This window comes from Lynx rufus, unplaced genomic scaffold (genome assembly GCF_022079265.1).
Source record: "Lynx rufus isolate CCGP_SWC_20201006 ecotype Redwood Valley unplaced genomic scaffold, mLynRuf1.p SCAF_14, whole genome shotgun sequence".
NCBI classification, from domain to species: domain Eukaryota; kingdom Metazoa; phylum Chordata; class Mammalia; order Carnivora; family Felidae; genus Lynx; species Lynx rufus.
In genome coordinates, this window is record NW_025814828.1 from 28,199,868 (window position 1) to 28,221,201 (window position 21,334).

The 21,334-nt window shown below is 39.1% G+C and overlaps 1 protein-coding gene across 2 annotated transcripts in view; it reads right to left on the reverse strand.

Moving 5' to 3' along the window:
• DMD (dystrophin) overlaps nt 1-12,320 on the reverse strand; it is a 1,630,689-nt gene extending 1,618,369 nt beyond the window's left edge. For both annotated transcript variants that reach the window (XM_047076051.1, XM_047076052.1), the window contains exons 1-2: nt 12,148-12,320; nt 5,038-5,156 (exon numbers count right to left, since the gene is read on the reverse strand). In XM_047076051.1, coding sequence (XP_046932007.1) covers nt 5,038-5,156; nt 12,148-12,308 — 280 coding nt within the window. In that variant the 5' untranslated portion in view covers nt 12,309-12,320. The remainder of the gene's footprint in view (nt 1-5,037; nt 5,157-12,147) is intronic.
• Between the last annotated feature and the right edge of the window lie 9,014 nt (nt 12,321-21,334).

Here is a 21,334-nt window from a genome sequence, read left to right on the forward strand (position 1 = left end):
GTACAATCCATTGCAGTTCAAAATTAAAGAAATATTTTCATTATTATTACATTTAACACTATTAAATGATATAATTTGGTTTTAATGATCAAATTTTAATGTTTCCTTAAAAAAGAAATCCTGGAAAAAGTAGTCTCCTGCTGATATAATAGGAACATTATTTTGCTATTATCATATCTGCATAAGCAGATGATCATACTTTCCATTTTCCATAACAGAATAACTAGACTAAAAAATGTTTTTCCAAGAAACTCACCATTTAGTTTTAGATAGCAACAATTTGTAGTATATCTAAAGACTCTCTGCCAGAGACAGTGATCTAAATCAACAAAAAAATTATACAAATAACTTATTTTGGGGGCGCCTGGGTGGCGCAGTCGGTTAAGTGTCCGACTTCAGCCAGGTCACGATCTCACGGTCCGGGAGTTCAAGCCCCGCGTCGGGCTCTGGGCTGATGGCTCGGAGCCTGGAGCCTGTTTCCGATTCTGTGTCTCCCTCTCTCTCTGCCCCTCCCCCGTTCATGCTCTGTCTCTCTCTGTCCCAAAAATAAATAAACGTTGAAAAAAAATTAAAAAAAAAATAACTTATTTTGTACAAGTTACTTTGTCATCAAAAACACAATGGCTGTTTTTATTTACATGTACTACTAAAATACTTTTTTTTAATATGTGGGAAAAAGAACATTTAACACTGCAGACAGTTTGGTTCTAAAGAATCTGAGACACTTATAATAAAAATTTCTAGTTGAAGTCATATTCATGGGGAACACCAATAGATTCCAATCTCATTACAGTTTCTGGAAGAAAAGGTATTCTACAGTAGGTTCTAGATAAAAATCAACCCAAATGATATGAAATGAATGTGCATGTGTATAAGAAGTTCTAGTTATTTCAGTCAACAATATCCTTCTAAATTTGGCATAGTTTTTCTCTTTACATGTTAACTTAGCATAAACCACTTACTAATATTTCTTTTTGTTAGGGAATCAAAATGTGATGGTTTTAACAAAGATGAAAGAAAAACACCACTTGCTCGAACAACGGATATCCAAATAAGAGGACTTAAAAGCATTCTTCTCTTTTAGGTCAAATGCTACACATTTTCCCTTGATTTTCTTTCGTTCGTTCTTTCTTTCCTTCTTCCCTTCCTTCCTTCTTCCCTTCCTTCCTTCTTCCCTTCCTTCCTTCTTCCCTTCCTTCCTTCTTCCCTTCCTTCCTTCTTCCCTTCCTTCCTTCTTCCCTTCCTTCTTTCTTTTTGAGGGAGAGGGGGGAGGGGGAAGGGGAGGGAGACAGGGAGTGAGGCTCCAACAAGGAGCCCAACATGGGGCCGGATCCCATGTTCAATCCCATGACCGTGAGATTATGACCTGAGCCGAAATCAAGAGGTGGACGTTTAACCAACTGAGCCACCCAGACGTTCCTCCCTTGAAATTTTTTAAAGGCTAATAAACTGCATACATATAAAGTTAAGTCTAAAACCGTTCATTTCAGGAGTGTAACCTTCCAAAAGGCAGTGCTTATTCTTGGAAAAGTAGGCTCTGAAAACAACTGAAGAGTGATGCAGAGATTAACCAAGCAGAAAATACAATCTGTGTCACCATCTTCATGAAGTTAAAATGAAGTGGATTAAAACCGAACTAATTGGTTTGTAAATGTCATTTTGAGGTTACAAATATTTCTTGCAAGCCACAGTGTTCCTCAAATTTGACTCTCATCATTCATTTTTCAATCCAAAGTTACCCTGGTAAATAAGTGAGGGCATTTCACATCATATTGTATATCCCAAATGGAAATGATTTAGAAAAGTAATATGCAAAAGATATCTAGAACCAGCACAATTTTTATCCCCATTTTTTGTATTCCTTTAAAAAGAACATCTTTACTTTGTTATTCACATGGAAAAGCTGACAAAGCATTCTCGTAATGCAGAAAGTGCTGTGTGGATTGGCAAACAAACTAATTTGTTGAAACTCAGGGAAGCAAACAATAATTGTGGGTATATAAAACCCACAATGCAAGCGCTAAGCATGTCTTACAGGGAAATCGTGACAGAAAGTGAATCGTCTGATTCACAATAGGATATATTTTGAAGGAGATAAACCTTTTATAACTATGAGCCTAAAGATGCATAAATTATTAAATAATTTTACCCTAGGAGTACTTATTTTTGCATATGTTAACATTTAAACACACCAGAAACAGCTCCTGAAATTGCTTATGCTAATGCTTACTGCTACTCATTTTAAAAGGCAATTCCTCTTAAAACCAAACCTCAGGCCTCAAAACACCAGTTAAAGCCAAATAAAATATACCAAAGTCAATATATGCAAGACATGAAAACCTCCCAATTATACTTCAATGACTTTTTAATTTATAAATCAACCCAATAAACAAAGCATACATTTAAAATTCTAAACACATTTTTGGCAGGTATTTCTAAGGCCAAATACAACTTCAATCCCCCCAAAATAAAAATCTCCCCAAATATAAAGCAAAATATTTTATTAACCTCCTAAGAAGTATATTAGTTATGAAATGAAAACTGCTTTGGAGAATAGCTGACACCGTTATGTATAAGCTAAAGAACCAATATGTGTTTAAATAAAAATATGAACATCTCAAAGGTAATTACCATACAGAGCATGAAAGAAGTCCATGAATCTCCCATGTGAGATACACTGAACAAAGTGTTCTAAGTCTTAGATTCTTAGAAATGCTATTCTCTCTTTTGCGACTAACAAATGAGTAAATAAAAATCCTTACGATTCAGTTAGTATTTTTTTTCAATTATCACTGATAACATCTCTTGAAAGATATTGAACAGTAATTTTTAAAAGCATACTTGGTTATTTCCCTAACACAATGGCAGGAACTGACAGAAATCTAAACATATAAGATTTATGTTGAATCCTCATCCTACTGACAGCCATAAATAAACTGTAATAAACCATTTCAGGAGACAGAATGCTCTTTAAAATGGAAGGGAGCCCATCAACAGAAAGGGTTTTCAGCTCAAAGACTTTATTGGCAAAACGAAACCATAACCAGGGGTTTGATCTCTATTAATCAGTTTGTATTCCATGTTATATTTGGTTGACATTGAATTGTTGTTTGAGATATTATAACGCTCTAGAGGATATGCATTTCAACATGTACTTCCCATTTAGGAAAACGTATGGAAATGGGTATATCAGGCTATTTTATGCTATAAAATACATCATTTATGTAACTGCCCTTTTCTGATTACAGGCTTATCACTCTAGTTCCTGATTATGATGTGGATGCCTATTTGGTGTCCCTATTTCACTGATTCAAAGGAGGACTTAAGATCAAAAGCCATTTTGTCACTTAACAAAAAAAAAATTCATTTAAGCCTACTCTCACTATTTTATGAAAGGATAGGGCACATACAAGAATAACTAGAGCATATATCCCAGGTAACGGGAACTGGTTACCATGTATGGATTAATGAAAAATAAAACACTATTAACAGGCATATCCTTCAAACCCATACACTGTACCTTTTACGCGTAGGGGTTAGAGTTCATATTTTCATTATGTCTGCCCTTATCTACCTCACTGGAGATATTAAAACAACATGTATATCTGTATGGGAGTCAACAGTGAGGTAACCCTCCCCCATCCTGCAAAACAAGGAAATAAGATTGATACAATTTCTGCCTTAGAGCAAAACCGGGGCCGACCGGGGCAGGAGGAATGCTAATTATCTACTGAAGCAACAAAAAGAGTTTACAGGAGTCAGTGCTAAATTATGCATTATTTAAAGCAGAAGAAAGATTTCTAATCAACTTAATCTGATTTCAACCTCACAAACACATCTGTGTTATTATCAATTTCCTTCCCAAGTACACATGCCTAATAAGAACAATATATTGGTCAATTACATGTGACCATTCTGGTTCTTGTGGTAGTTATGTATCTCATTTAAAATGACTGAATTTTCATTTTGATTGATATATGCGTTTTTGAGTTTAAAATTACCCCTCCCCCCAAACACACACACAATATGCATCTGCTGTCAATAAGATGAGACAATCAGGTCTGCAACACAGAGGATTAGATTCTAGTTGAAGGTAAGTTCACTGAAAGACTATCCTCTGAAGTGTTTCTGGGCTTTTCCTGATGAGACCTATCACTACCACCCAATCTCCGCAGTTGCAAATGATTCGATATTCCAAAGACCGTTTAATTATATAACCCTACCCAAATACCAGGTTGTATTATGTCACAGGTATCAATCCCACTGATACCGCTTCTCCAAATTCTGGTTTTAAAGTAGGGTAAAGCCTCAGGGAAGTGAGAACAGACTGTACAATTTCAAACAAGTTGGCAAACAAAAAAAGTGCCTCATAAGCCAGAAGAAAAGCAGAAGTCAAGAATCATTATCCCTCTAATGCGTGTGTGTGCAAAGTAGGACTATGTAGCACCAGAGATAAGGATGCTATTTATTTAAGCATAATATAATGGAAACATAAATACAGTGCTGCCTGTCAATTTAAGAAGCAGAAAATGAATAACCATCCAACGGAGGACTTCCCCCAGAGTGACAAATTATAACAGAAGCAGTGCCAGGAATAGATTTCCTCATTTAAACAGTAAACCATGTTGCCTTTTATAGAGTATATGAATGAAATTGGCAAGAGTAGCTAATTAATTATAGCTGATTAGTCTATCAAATCTCTTGGTAGAATAAGCAAAACACGAACTTTTTATAACTATTTGGAGTCAACATACTTCAAACGTAGTATGCTTCATCCATGAGGCATATACATTCTAAAGGGTTGGAATTTTTTCCCTCAAGTTTCACACTTTAAGATAATGGTATTTTGCGAACTAAAATCATGCAGGACAATTCAGAATATAATGCAAGAAGAAAGAGTGTGTTAACTACATCCAGGATACAGAAAAACATACCATGCATAGTTTCTCTTTTGTGCTTAGTTTGTGGAAATTTTAAGTCTGACATGATAAATATTAAACTACACTAAAAACCATGGCACTCGAGAAATGTACCAACCTTCAGGATCCAGCAGTTTCTCTATGCCTAATTGATATTTGGCAATGTTGAACGCATGTTCCAGTCGTTGTGTGGCTGACTGCTGGCAAACCACACTGTTCCAATCAAACAGGTCTGGCCTGAAACACACACACACACACAAAGACAAATAGCAATCAATATACAATTTTCCACAAGATTCTGATTTTTAATTGACAACTCATACCCATCACCCTTAAGAGTTGAATGTTACTCTTCATTACCCCTCAATAAAGTTTTTCATTGAAACAAGTTGGAATTTTACTTGAAAAACCTAAAGAAAACAAAGGAGAATTTATTCTACCTTGTCAAGCAACATAAATATATTAATCTCACCTAACCTCAGAAATTTGAGTGCCAGCCATGTGCTGGTAACTTCCAATTTTACAAGCCTAGCCCAGACCTCTTCCCTGAACTCCAGACTCTAGATTCATCTGCTTATTCAGTATTTCTATGTAGAGTCATCACAAGACTCAAGGCTCCAAAACTGAACTTGTAGTATTCATCCCCATCACACCGCCCCAAACCCACCTACTTCTCTTATAGTTCTCCCTTCCTCAATAATCAACAAGTACAAACTTGCAGTGGCTCACACAGAAACTCTGGAGTCTAGTTTGATGACTCATTCTCGTACAACACTTGGTCGGAAATGTATCCAGAATTTGACCACTTGTCACTATCCTTGCTGCCATCCCCTCAATCCAAACCACCATTTTATCTTGCATGGATTATTTAGTGCATTAACTTTCTAATGGCTCCCTTACCCCCACCCTTGCCCTTGTTAATCTATTCTCAGCAAAGCTGCCAGAGTGATCTGTTAAAATGTTTCATCATAACCTTCTTTTCAAGTCCCTGCTATCGGGGGAGTAAAATTCATTGATTTAACTTTGACATACCAGGCCCTACATGGTCTGCCTCGCCATTAACTCTCTGATTTTATTCCTTGCCTCTCTCCTCACATTCCTCAAAGAGGCTAGGTAGTTTCTGTATTTTCATGTACTGTTCCCTCTGCCTGGAATTCTCTTTCCTCAGACACTGACATGGCTCACTTCTCTACTTCCTTTATGTATTTCCTTAAAAGTCATTATTATGATTAGGATTAGGATTGTTATTCCCTCCTCTCTCCCCATGTAAAACTGCTCACTCCCAGGGTGCCTGAGTGGCTCAGTCAGTTGAGTGTCTGACTCTTGATTTTGGCTCACGGTTCGATAGAGCCCCACATCAGGCTCTGCGTTAAGAGCACAGAGCCTGCTTGGGATTCTCTCCTTCCCTCTCTCTGCCCCTCCTTCTTCTTGCACTCTTTCTCTCTCCCAAAATAAGTGGAAAAAAATTTAAAAACAAATAAATAAAATTGCACACTTCCTAATCAAATTTATACATATACTAATTTCCTATCCCTTTCTTTCTCATCAGCACTTACTACTGTGTAATATTTTATATATTTTAACCAATCTTGTCTATGTATCTGTTTCCCCCACTAGAATGCAGAATAAAGGTTTTTTTCACTGCTTTTGTTCACTTCTAGAAACGCAAGCCTGACACACAGGAGATGGTCAATAAATACTTGTTGACTAAATATTTGTTGATTCGATAAATTTCGTTGACATGGAAGCAGCAAATGGATGACAATATACTATAAGAATATCAATTTACTTAATAATAGAGAAAACAAAAAGGAGTATGAGAGGGAATTCTTATCCTTTAAGGGCTTAAAACCTAATAAGGAAAAAAATACCCACATCATAATAAGTTAAAATACATTGTAAATGTGAAAAATAGAAAAGGTTTTCTAAAATCTGAAGAGGTCAAGAAATTTTTGAGGCTTAAGGGAATCTTCAATCATGGTTTGCAACGAGATTTAAGAAGTTTTTGAGAATAGAATTCTGAGTTGTAATGATATTTAAAAAATCAAACTTCTTACACCAGGAAAAAAGCAGAATGTGCTTATTTGGTCAAAACTCACAGGCTTGCCTCCACAGAGAGATCTTTACCATCGAGAAGCAGTGGGAGACGGGGTTAGGAAGGGGGACTGGGAGGAGGTTGAGAAAGGTCTTGGCCGTTGAAGGAATTACCATTTACCCCTACAACATTGGAAACCACTCGTCAACTGATTCTTCACCTTTTCTGGATCACAGACACCTTTGAAAATCTGATGAGCACTAGAAAACGTGTATCTATACAAAAACCTGTCCGTATCTTTAAACATACTTTATATAGAATTTTAAGACAATGGGGTCTGTCAATGGACTCCTGCCTCAGAACTCACGCTCTACAAGGTAGGAAATTATAAGGATGGGCTTAGCTGTTATTTTCAAAAACCATAAATGAAAATAAACAGACAACTCTCTCATTGGACTCGCATTTCCTTTTCCTTTCTTGATGCTACCCTGATTAACTTACCAGAATTTTGTTCACTTCTTACCAAGTCTAACCTGCCCTCTCTACTCCATGTTACCCAAAAAAGCTGTAATACTTGAAAACCTGAAATTTGTATAACCTGCGAGCTTACTCGAGTGTGGAAAGACTATAAGAAATAACAATGATAGGGGCGCCTGGGTGGCTCAGTCGGTTAAGCGTCCAATTTCGGCTCAGGTCGTGATCTCACGGTCCGTGGGTTCGAGCCCTACATCGGGCTCTGGGCTGACAGCTCGGAGCCTGGAGCCTGCTGCGGGTTCTGTGTCTCCCTCTCTCTGCCCCTCCCCTGCACTCACTCTGTCTCTCTCTCGACCAGTATTTCCTTCATCACATTGTTACCCAGGGGCTATGGACAGAAATGAGGTGAACAGGAACACAGAGTGAGGTGTACGTTGCTACAGAGGTTCCGTTTCTTTGGATGATTGTTCAGTGTGTAGGTGATCATCGTATTACACAAGAAAGTAAAAGATTTAAAAGAAACATCTCCGTTCTTTTCAAAAGAGAAATCATAAATTCTATACTATTTGCAGAAGTTTTAACTTCACTCTGAAATCTCTGCTCCACCTTCTTTTCTCCATCCTTCAGCAATCCAAGTGGAAAAGAATATAGGTAGGAGAGTGTGAGAGACTAGTTTTCTCACCTACAGTACAGTCAACAGAGTTAAATGAGTATAATGAAAAAACAGAACTGCTTCCTCATTCTAACCCTTTTTTCCTTCATCCCCTTCTCCTCTTGGTCATGAACTAATCACCTATTTGAGCCTCAGTGTGTTCATTTAAAAAAGAAGGAAATGTACTGAATGTCCTTGGAGGTCCCCTCTAGTAGTAAGATTAATCTGTTTTAAATGATTAAAATTCATCATTACAATTAACATTGTAAGCAACTATGATCTCCAAATGCATAAAGAATTGTAAGACTAAGCAAATGCAGAAGAAAGCCGCACACCTTCCCATGCTAACCCAGACCTGAACTCATAGATAAGAACGTGTAACCAAGGATTACCAACCTTTTGAGGAAATGAACATCTTGAGTAAGATAACAAAGCCCAGTAGATAAGCAGAGTCCTCTGTAAATGCAAATTCTGGCTCTACCGCATATTAGCCAAACGGTCTTAGGCAAATAATGCAACCTCTTTGTGCCTCAGTTTCCCATTATGTGCAATGGGACTAATTATAGTATCAAATTACTTTGACACTATTACTAATGAAGTATTACACTTTGATACTATTACTAACGAAGTATTACTTAGTTCTAAAGTTAATTGTATGTATGAAATAACAATACTGCATTTTCAATTTATAGGCTCATGCCAAGAACACCTATAACTTATATTTGTAAATGTTACAAACACTGTTGATGGAAAAATAATGAAACAGGAGGGTGGTGGGTAGGACGGGCAAAGGGGAATGAGAAAAACAGGCTTCCACTTATGGAATGAGTAAGTCATGGAAATAAAAAGCACAGTCGGGGGAATATCATCAATGATATTGTAATCACGTTATATGGTGACAGATGGTACCTACACTTGTGGTGAGTATAGTATGAGTTGTGGGATCACTATTTTGTACACCTGAAACTAATGTAACATTGTGTATGAACTATATTCAGAAAATATTTTTTAAGAATACTATAACAAAATGGAAGGTGGAGAGAACAGAGTGTGATCTTCTGTATCAGGTACTCAACAAATCTTGTCTAAACTTTAAAAAAAAATTTTTTTAACGTTTATTTTTGAGACAGAGCATGAATGGGGGAGGGTCAGAGAGAGGGAGACACAGAATCCGAAACAGGCTCCAGGCTCTGAGCTGTCAGCACAGAGCCCGACGCGGGGCTCGAACTCACGGACCGCGAGATCATGACCTGAGCCAAAGTCGGCTGCTCAACCGACTGAGCACCCAGGCACCCCGTTGTCTAAACTTGATGAAACAAGGGGCGCCTGGCTGGCTCAGTCAGAGGAACATGTGACTCGTGATCTTGGGGTTGTGACTTTGAGCCCCACACTGGATGTAGAGATTACTTAAAAATAAAATTTGAAAAAAAAATTATAAACTTGATGAAAAAAGGTACACCAATACCACTTAAAGTATCGCAGGCAACAATTTTAAGAATGAAATGATTATATTGTAGTAATCAAATTAGGAAACAGGGATAAGAGATAATATTTGTGGACTTCGCATTAAGAAGCAAATCCATCTCCTATCAGACATTAATCAGGAAATGAAACATGTAATTATGAAAACCATCAGAAAGATAAAAGTTGCTGACAGGAACCACTTCCAGGAAATGGAGGGTGACTGGGTGGGGTTGGGGTCACGAAGACACATTTTGTTTTGTTTTGTTTTCCTGTGCCCCCCACCATGTCTGATTTTTTTTTTTTAACTACGTCCTATGTTACTTCTTTGGTAATAAATTAAAATGATGGATTAGGAAGAAAATGTAATTGTAACATCATACTTACAGCAACTTATATGTATATTCTGAGCTATTTCTAATGAATTACCATTCAGTATTCCCACAAAAGTAGAGTCTGGCCTCCACTTAACTGCACTGTAGTGGACTCTGTGTTTTAATATAATACTTCTCATTTCCTACATATTCAGATAAAATTTAGCCTTAAATAGATATAAGGCAAGCAATATCCTAACCTTTTGCAAGGCTCTTTGTCAATCCCTATGCTCTTTATTAAGTGCATGCCTTTCTTGTATATAGCTTAGTCACTCAATTATTGAAATCAGAACACCTCATGACATTTCTAAGTGTACCAAAGACAATCACCTTGGAACAGAAATTTCAACCATTTTTTTCTTTAGATAAACAATATGAACATCTGTCAAAGACAAAAAGAAGACAGATGATTCATGAAAGGGCATTATCAACTGTGAAAACCTCTTGAAAAATAACTATGTTATGTATGAAAAGGTAGTTACTGATGATTCATTCACTATGACAAGAGAGAATATATAAATGATATTTTGAGAAAGAAAGAGTGGGCCAGGGACAGATGCTGCAGGGCAATCTGGAAATGTTTACTGTATTACAAATGTATTCAGAAATCATGACATATAATATTAACAAATGTAGTGTGTGAACATGCTGACAGGACTGAAGTCTTCCACTTGAAAAGAAAATGCTAAAGAGCCAACAAGGACCACATAACCTGATCCTCGGTATTTCTGTTCATTTGCCAACGTGTACATGAACAGCAAGATCAATATGTTCAGGCCCTTACTGTGAAGCATGTGGCTGCATAAATCAGCACTGATTTATAATGCAGTATGAATGCCTCTATCCCTTCTCATCTAGCTGTATCGAAGCTATGCAACATTTTTCTTCGTGTCATACTTAGGAAAAACAACATGTTAACACTGCTTAACATGCCAAATGAGTGTGAGTTTGCCTCCTTTTGAAAATCGGGTTGCTGAGTCATTCACCTGGAAACCCAGTCTGGATGGGGTTAATTAAATCCAGCTGGAGCACAACACCTGACAAAGATGCTTATTGAGAGAGCATTTGTTCTTGGATGGAGCTTTACCATGAAGAAAATTTATATTCTGGACTTTTCTAGAAACAAGATCAGCATAGGGAAATGGGAGGCTCGTCAAGAAAAGAAAGATCAAAGTGAGAAAAGATAAGCTGCATTGAAAATCAGGGCAGATGCAGTCCAGTGGCATTTCAAACACGGTTAATAAGGGAATGTATTTGACCCTGGGGATTGGGCCAGATAAAAGAGATGGGTAATAGGAAAACCAAAGTAGATATCCTTTGCACTCAATGTGTTATACGTAAGATATATATATATATTTATATTTTACATACATACGAATGCATTATTTATATGTATTTACCACGTTGTTTTGCTTCTTCTTGAACCGTTAATAATTCCTTTAGTAAGCATCTTGATACAAGAAAAAGCAAACTGTTATCTTAGAAAACGTAATAGTGTTTGGAATACAGTTAAGAGTATTTGATTCACTATAACACAATGAGTTCTTTTTATGATGACCCACACAACTCTCTCATGCTTTCCAGCAATTGCTCTGCTGTTCCAGAGCAATTGTTTCTTTTGATATTCTCAACACTGAGTCATGGAATTGTGGTCTGCTCTTTGCCTTGGTTGCTAAGATGCTCAAAGCCTCTTTCAACCTCAAAATTAAAACACACACACACACACACACACACACAAATACACAGAGCCTTATGTATTTGCTATCTAAGTGTATATCTGACAAGAGAAATGTTACTTTTTCACATTATTAATCCGATGATAGTAATTAATTTTACTACAGCCATTCACATGAGATTTGGAACCATTCTAGCTCTGAAGTTTTGGCCCATACTAACAATTATTTGTGTAAAAAGACCAACTCCATTCTTAGCGAATTTAGAATACAACCTTGATTTTCCGGCAGAGTCCCAACTTCAAACATGTTGGCCCCCTCCTGCAACCGTATTCACGCTCCTGTATTTTAATATTTCAACCATTAAATGACATATCACATAAAAAACAGACTCTTCTTATTTAGGGCATTCCAATGGAGAGCCAGATCAATATGATTAAATACATTTAACATATAAACATGTTAAATAGTAGGAAATGAGCCAGAACGGCACTGGAGAAAAAGATTTAAGTCTCTAAATCAATACTTACAAAAATTAGTATCTCAGTAGTCGCCTTACCTATGACTGTGGATGAGAGCATTTAAAGCCAGACCATCAGACCAGCTGGTGGTGAAGTTAATGACATTAACCTGTGGATAATTACGAGTTGATTGTCGGACCCAGCTCAGGAGAATCTTTTCACTGTTGGTTTGTTGCAATCCAGCCATGATATTTTTCATTACATTTTTGACCTATGTGTGGAAAGAAATTTTCATGAGAAAATGCATTCCCTGAACAAGAGCCACACAAACTTAAATGTAAATGTCCTAATCTTCAAAAATAATAGGAATTTTAGGGTCAATTAGTAGTGAGGAATAATAGATTCTACCAGGACAGAGTCCATTCTAATTAGTTAGGAATGTGTTCTTATTGGTTGGTGTCACGATACGCCATTTATTGCACACGTTTAATATCACTCCCAGATTCTGCCACGTTAAACTATTAATTTTGTGCTTTTCGAATTGCTCATCTTCTTTCAGTGGATATGCTAGAGAAGAGTGTACAAAAACATCAGATTTGTTATCGACCAAAGGCCTAAAATAAGATTACTGGCTTTTTTTTTTTTAAGTTTATTTATTTATTTTGAGAGACAGACAGTGCAAGCAAGGGAGGGGCAGAGAGACAGAGGATCTGAAGCGGGCTCCGTGCTGACAGGAGAGCGCCTGATGTGCGGCTGGAGCTCACGAACCGGGAAATCACGACCTGAGCTGAAGTCAGACACTTAACTGACTGAGCCACGCAGGTACCCATATTAGTGGCTTTAAGAAAGAAAGAATGGCACAGTGGCTAAGAGAATGAGTTTACTTTCTTTAAACCTAGGTTCAAATTTTGCCTCTGCTATTAACAAATTGTGTTAATTGGGCCATTTAACCTTTTTAGGCCTCTGGTTTTTATACATACAAGGCTGTTTTAACAATCAAAGGACAGCTATACTAAAATAAAATCCCTAGGTTTATAACATAACTTAAAATGATGCAAATCATGTGTACTGACCAAAATGAAAAACAGAACAGAATAAATGAGTTTGCCTTTTTAAAATAAATAACAGGGGCGCCTGGGTGGCGCAGTCGGTTAAGCGTCCGACTTCAACCAGGTCGCGATCTCGCAGTCCGTGAGTTCGAGCCCCGCATCAGGCTCTGGGCTGATGGCTCGGAGCCTGGAGCCTGTTTCCGATTCTGTGTCTCCCTCTCTCTCTGCCCCTCCCCCGTTCATGCTCTGTCTCTCTCTGTCCCAAAAATAAATAAACGTTGAAAAAAAAATTAAAAAAAAAATAAATAAAATAAAATAAATAACAAGAAAAATCAACAGAAGTAAAAGTATTTATCCCTAAAAGCTGTGAATGTATTGCCTTGGGTTTTGTTTTGTCTTTGTTTTGTAGTCAGTCTGGCTTCATTTGTTAAAGCTTTTTTTTTCAGGAAATAGATTCACATGCAAGAGAAGAACAAAAGTTACAAACACCCAAAACATGGGTCCAAAACCTTGGCTCGTTTATGAGGCCTCTTGGGTCACAGGAAATGACACTGAAGAAGCCGCTTTAGTATTAAAAACCGTGTCACAAAATCCCACTGAAGATACATACACTGTAGAGGTCCTGAGGTGAACACAGAATACACATCTTACCTCCCCAGAGGTGGTAAGAGACCTGGCCCGGTGTCTAGAAGCAGAGTGCTGGTGGCCCCCAGGAAAATAGTGTTTGTCTGGGCCACCCAGGATGCTGTCACTGTTATTTCACGGTTATTTCTTGATATTTTGGACCTGGTAAGCTAATCTATGAGCTTTTCTTTCAAACTGTCTTGGAAGAGTCATGTCACCTGAAGCAGATGTGGTCTCCAAAAATGCGAGGTGTCACTTACGGTCACCAAGACCTACTCTCTCCTAGATGACAGGGCAAAGTCACTTTTCTTCCTGCCTCAAGAACGAAGAGGGACCCGGTACTCCTTGAACAAAAGAATCTTGGAAGGATCATTCTCGACAAGGCACCCGGCACGAGCAAGGGGCGCCAAATGCAGACGAAAACAAGTAAAGCGATTTGTCCTCAAACCCCCACTCTCCCTCCCCCTACATCAAGAAGCGCTGCCTGTGATGGGGGTGACAAGGTTCCGTCTGCTTTGTCCCCTCGTGCTCCTTTTTGCCAGAGAGGTTAAGGGCTTCGGGCTGCGGGGCAGACGTGGAGAGAAGGGGCTGAGCGTTCAAGAGGCCCTCGGACGCAGAGCGGGTGGGTGGCGCCGTAGGGCTGAGGGCCGGCCGCTCTGTCGGCAACTTCCACCGCTGCTCCTGGCGAAGTCACGGCCCCCGTCCCAGCACACGGTGTCCCCTGGCCACACTCCAGTCACAGTGGGCAGGAGTAATGACCCGTGTGGCGCGGGTAGCCCGGGCACTGGCAGGCCTTCAGTCAGACGGCGTCAGCCCTTTCTTCCGATGCCTTGTTGGCTGTCGCCTGCAGAGTCTCCCGGTGCGAGGAATTTGGCCGCCTCGTTAAAGGTCACGTAGAAGTCCCTCGCAAGCACGATGATGGTAAAGACGCCAGGGACCCCGTCTGAGGGCCAAGTCTGAGGAATTGGCGACAGCTGCAATGGAGACGGCGAGGTAGACGAGAACGGCCCTGACATGGCGTCGGAAGTCCACCGTGAGCCAGCGCATGTCCTACCACTGTTGTTCGGCAGCAGGCCCTGGGCGAAGCAGAAGACGGCCAGCACGAGTCCCGCAGGTGAGCGGGCAGGAAGGCAGCTGCTGAGGAGGCCACACAGCAAAGATGACAAAGGACAGCTCGACCCCGCCAGCAGGAGGCAGCCTTTGAGCGAGCAGATACAGCACGCAGGCGTGAGGGCGGAGCCGGAAGGTCACCAGGTTCCCGGGCCGGTTTTTTTTTTGGTCAGGGTCAAGGTCGGTGGGCCACAAGGTGGCTGGCTGCAAGAGCCGAAGCTCCGCCTCCCTCCCTCTCTCCCAGAAGCCGGAAGGGAAGTGGAAACCCAGACCACGGAGGAGAAAAAGGCCAGATTCCTGGTTTATTTTTATTAGTTCCTGTACATTTGATTCTTGCCATGGCTTTGTGCAAATGCCGTTCAGCGGGTTGTCGTATTTCATTGCTTCCTTCCTCTAACTCGTCTCATGCAGAAATCCATTCTAAACATTTCTCTAGATTTCAAGAATGCGGTGACACCACATTATAGAACAAACTGTCTACATAGCGTAGTAAAGGCATAATTATGAGGCAACTTTTTAAATATAAGTCAGGCCCCTTATATACCTGAAGGAAGTATCTAAGTAAATGTGATTAGTTTTTACCACCAAGGGCTTTCCTTTTGGAAAGCATAAGGTCCATACACTACCAACATGTGATCAGATGATGAATATTTATTGTGTATTCTAAATATGACATTTTATTTTGCTTCCTCATCCATGTAGAAGTTAACCAAGGCCTCAGGGGAAAATACATATTTTAACATCTCCAATGTTAGTCATCTTTTTATGAAAGAGTCGATGCAAATTTTAGGACAGACTGCTACATCTCACTTTAAAATACTTGAAAAGGATTTGAGATGATGCTTTGTAAATGTGGTAATGATGTGAAGATGTGAGATCTTTGCATATATTTATCACTGTCCCTTGATAGCTAAATCTATTATTTAGAGGCAGATTATCCAGTTTTCTTAATTCCATCCTGACCTGCTTATTTAGTCAGTTACTCAGCGAGTAAATAGGTCAAAGAGTTATATAAGATGTATCATTTTTCTCACCATATTCTGAAGTTATCAAGTGCACAACCTCCATGTAAAGTGATTGCAAGACATGTACTCTGTGTCCTATGCTGAACCACCATTGGATTCGGCACCTACCAGCTCAGTGGTGGTGATTTGCACTGATCAGGCAACCCTCCCATGATGAATGGGATCCATTTGGAAAGCGCTTGGCCAGGCTGCCCTCTATGCACAAAATGTTACAGGACAACACAGTATTCCAACCAAAACTCCTTTAGCATCATTATGTCATTAATTCAGCTTATCAGTCTCAGCCCCACTGGTATTGCTTCTACTTGGGTGCAAATGTTGCTAAGAAAAAAATAATAATAAAGGTCAATGTGAGATAATCAGTTCTTTTCCTACATAAAAAACAATTACCCAGAAATCTTTATTAAGGACCAACCTTCAGACACTGAGCTGGTCCAAAGGTGAGTCTTAAAGGAGAAAACTTTCCCACCCTTAGGACTTAACAGTCCCTAAGAGAGAAAATCAATTTAAACAAATGTGTGTGTGTGTGTGTGTGTGTGTGTGTGTGTGTGTGCGCATATAGCTATACATCTGTTTTCAAAAGGAACAAGTTGAAATGTCATGGAGCAGTGGTTTCAAAAAATGAGTAGGAGTTAACTGGGCAAAGAAGCTATGACAGGCATGGAGGTGCACCACCAAGAGTGTCCTTCAAAGAAAGGCTCCTTGCTCCATCTGTGAGTCCTCTCAGGGACTACCTGATGTTGGAGAGTCCTGTCACCTAAGGTCAAGCCCTTCCTAGGGCAGCCCGCATCTAGTGACTGCTGAAGAGAAATGGTTTAAATGCTTAGCCATGTCAGCCTCACGCAGAGCGACACTCAAGGATTCTTCCAGCTCCCAGTTCCACATGGGGTGCAATACAACTGTGGCTGGGTGTGTATCACACCTCCAGCTCTTCTCGCTCTGGTTACCTTCTCCCTTCCTCAGGTGCAGGTCCCCAAAGCATGCCTTAATTAATGTCCCGCCTGCTGAATTCAGTGCTTCCTTCCCAGAATCCATCCTGTGACCAAAAGGAGTTAGAGTGGAGGAGCGAGAGTAAAAAGGGGTAGGGACAGTCTTTTACAAGGGAAGGATGGTGTGTGTGAGGACCAGAGCAAGACCTGTCTTGCACACAGAGCATTAGGGAGGCAGGAGTTTACAGCAAGGGCTTTCTTCAGTGCCAAAACCATCTTTCTCCTGTATGATGTTCAAATAGTAAATAAATACTGCAGGCTAAAGTCGCCCTGGATTTGAGTTTTTCCTTTGACTTAGCCAGCAAAGGTGGGGACATGACCTCTGAGAGCACACCACTGTTAGCAAGATATGTTTGTATCTCCAGCTGGTTATCAGAACTCAGCTAACCACCCTACAAAGAAAGGTTTGCACTTTAAAAAGAAGGAAGGGGCCCCTGGGTGGCTCATTCAGTGAAGCGTCCGACTTCAGCTCAGGTCATGATCTCATGGTCTGGTCCGTGGGTTCAAGCCCCGCATTGGGCTCTGTGCTGACGGCTCTTAGCCTGGAGCCTGCTTCGGATTCTGTGTCTCCTTCTCTCTCTGCCTTTCCCCCACTCACTCTCTCTCTCCCTCTCTAAAATAACTAATTTTTTTTAATCTTGAAAAAAGGAAGAAAGGATGCCAAACATGTGGCATATGTCTACTTCGCAAGTTTGTTCAATGGTGCTTATTCCTCAATATACTATTGAGGAATAATATATTTTTCCTCAATTATTTTCAGGCTAATGATTTTATTTACATGGAAACTGGAAAAACAGTGACAGGAGACACACGGTAAGCATTCCTCAGCTTTTACAAGTTCAAAGGGAAGTCCTCCATGGCACTATTAATAACATAGTATGTGGCACTGGAACAAAAGATTCACATCTTTCCATCTCTTAATGCCATTCTCAATCTGATAGACCAGGAAAGTACATTAGGTTGGCCAGAGTGTCCTTTGATCTCTGCTGATATTCAATGGCTTTTGTGACGACTTAACAGGAAGGCAAATATATACTCTCTGTGAAAATACCTTCTGGGATTCATTGGGTTATGATGAGGAGTATTGAGCAGGAGGAATTTTTTTGGAAGTGAGTTTAGAAGTTTTAAGAGAACCAAGCAGGGTGATAGAAGACAGAGAAGAGGGGCTCCTGGGTGGCGCAGTCGGTTGAGCGTCCGACTTCAGCCAGGTCACGATCTCGCGGTCTGTGAGTTCGAGCCCCGCGTCGGGCTCTGGGCTGATGGCTCGGAGCCTGGAGCCTGTTTCCGATTCTGTGTCTCCCTCTCTCTCTCTGCCCCTCCCCCATTCATGCTCTGTCTCTCTCTGTCCCAAAAATAAATAAACGTTGAAAAAAAGAAGACAGAGAAGATAAGGAGGCAGAGGCTGAGAAGAGTCTACATCCTTGCAATCACAACGGTACAGTGATTCAAAGACATAAACGCAAGACAACAGACTGTAAGAGAGGTCTGAGATGAGGAAAGACTGCAAAAGCACTCCTTTTGGTATTCCAGAGTGTGAAAGACCCTCCACATGCTAATAATAAAAAAAAAACTGCACAAAATCACAAACAATTGAAAAAGGTATAAGGGTAGTTGTGAAACTCTATCTTGGAGTGAGTTCAGATGCAGTTGGAAAGGGTTTTGAGAAGATAAGAAAGTGAAATCATATGAGAGACAGTTTGGATGAAAAATACAATTGAAATAGCCATTTGGGTCTCCGTGCATGCCTCACTTCTTCTGCTGGCTTTGTCACGACCAACATATGCTCTTGTGCAACTTAAAGTGTCTTTTGCGAGCTGGGGTCCCTCCATGAACCATTTGTACCAATGTATCAATTGATACAACCAGTTATGTCTATACAATCGATAGTCCATTAGAAATTTCTGTAATAATTTTACAGGTCCTACGTATGTCTTTTGAGTTTAATGATAAAATGGCGTGGGTTTGGGGTGTCTTTTTATTTCATTTTTATAATGCTTCAGTTTTACTATAATATGCATACAATGGAAAAGAGGGGGAAAAATTTACTTTCCTCAAGGTAAGTTTGTGAAGTTCTGAGCAAGAGAAGTAAACCAGTTTGGTGAGGGGCCCTGTGTTGCCTCGCTGGTTCTATTTGATACCATCCCTATATGGAAAAGGCCCAGAATTGGGAATCTTGGATTCATTTGAGGTTCTTATGGTCTGTTTTCGGTTGTCATCCACTATGCTGTCTTCAATCTCTTCCCATATTGCTGTGAAACAGGATTGAGCCTGATCAGAGTGTTTAGAATAGAAAGATATGGGGGTCAATTGGGTCAATATGGGAATCAATTCATTTGCTGAGGTGGAAAGGTACACCTCTGGTCTCCATACTGACTCTAAGCAGGACCAAAGTACAATTCAAGTTAAGTCAACCCTACTAAATGAAGTAGTGATACTTGCTACAATAATAAATATGAACCTCAAAGATTATGTTCAGTGAATGAAACCAAATATAAAAGAACACTTATTATATGATTCCACTAGTATGAAATTTCCAAAAAGGCAGATATATAGGAACAGAAAGTAGATAAATGGTTGCCCAGGGCTGGGGATTGGAGTGGGGAATGACTATGAAAAGACATAAGATTTGCTTTTAGGTTGGTAGAAGTGGGCTAAAATTAGATTGTTTTAGATTGTTTTGATAGTTGTACAACTCTGTAAATATCCCCAAATCTTGGATGGATTGGGCGGGGGCTGTTCCTTTCTCAAAATAATTTGAGAAGCACTAGGCAGGAGAACTAAACCAGTTTGGTACACTTTGAATTTTATACATAGAATGAGTAAATCTATGATATATAAATGACATATCAAAAAAGTTGTTTTTTGAAAAATTAATTACTGCTAGTAAAAACAGCAGACATCTCAATTTTCCTCCAGATTCTTAAATTGTGAGCAGAAAATGCCAAGCAATCAAAATTATTTATGATACACCTGTAGTGAAAAGAGTGTACTCTACTGAGTGCTTTACAGATATTCTCTCATTTAGTCCTGTAAGAAATACACATGCTAATTATTATTTTTTCTATTTTAACAGTGAGGGAATTATGGCCCAGAAAAGATGGCATTATACCCAATGTCACTATAAGATGGTAAGTGAAGAGGTTGAAATTTAAGTTCACGTTGCTCTGACCGAAAAAATATATACTCTTTTCACTAAACCAAATGAGTTTTGATCTGTTTTGCAGAGGTCCAATAAATGTAGGCATCAGAAAATATAGGCATTCAGAAAATATAATCAATTTCAAAATCAGATTATAAACTCATATATATGTATGTATAACATAAATACAGATAATCGTATCCAACTAATCTTTTATTGGAATTAATTTACATTGAGAAATAAAAGATTTGCAAAGTCTCATTCATTTGGTAGTGGTTAATAGTTTTTATAAAACTATGTAGATTCGCTCACAGGTTAGTTATAGAAGACACATATTAGTGAAAAATATTTTTATTAACCTATTGATGAAACTTCTCTTTTTTGTGTCATCTCTACACAATGAAATAAAATTTAGAAAAATATTCCTGCGAGTGTTCTAGAACCTGTTTTATAATCTGCTGATCCTTCACATCTCAAATGACATTAACTGTGCCCATTTAAAAGGCAGTACTTTGGAGATGGGCTTTGTTCTGTTAGAGGTATACATGTTTGTTTTGCAGGACACGGGCAAACATGAAAGGAAGATCAGCAACATTTTACCCAAAAAGGAAAGTCATCAAGATGCTTACCTGCCAGTGGAGGATTATATTCCAAATCAAACCAAGAGTCAGTTTGTGATTTCCATCTACTATGTCAGTGCTTCCAATATTCACTAAATCAACCTGTTAAAGATAAAGGGAAAACGTTTGAAGGAAAGAGACAAAATGTCTATTTGGAAAGAAAACAAAACTCGAAGGTAATTGCATTTAGCTATTTTCAGAGCCTAAACAGTATTACAGCTTTTAAAAAATAATCCAAAAATGAAACAAAATGCATTTGTAAATGGACTTTCTGTCACAAACAAGTGCCCCCGAACACATTTACAAAGAGATAGGAAATGAATGTACTTTTAGTATATAAATAGATTACTGCAGATTAAAGAGGCCAATCAGAGTATCTCCAAATAAAATGTATAACAATGATAACTCATAAAGGATGACTAAAATTAAGATTTGCTTCCTAATAGAAAATTGAAACTCAATAAATAGAAACTCCATCTGTCCTTCAATCTTGCTTAGAGGAAGGCTATTATAATTAGGGGTGGCTGCATTAGACTAAAATGTCGTTGCTTTAGAAACATATTAAAACTCCAATAAATAATGGAGCTATGGTAAACTCAATTTTCTCAATCCTGTACTGGGAATCAAAATCTGGCAAGGTTTTATTCTATTGTATTGATTTATTGAGAGAGAGAGAGAGAGAGAGAGAGAGAGAGAGAGAGAGAGAAAGCACGAGCAGGAGAGGGGCAA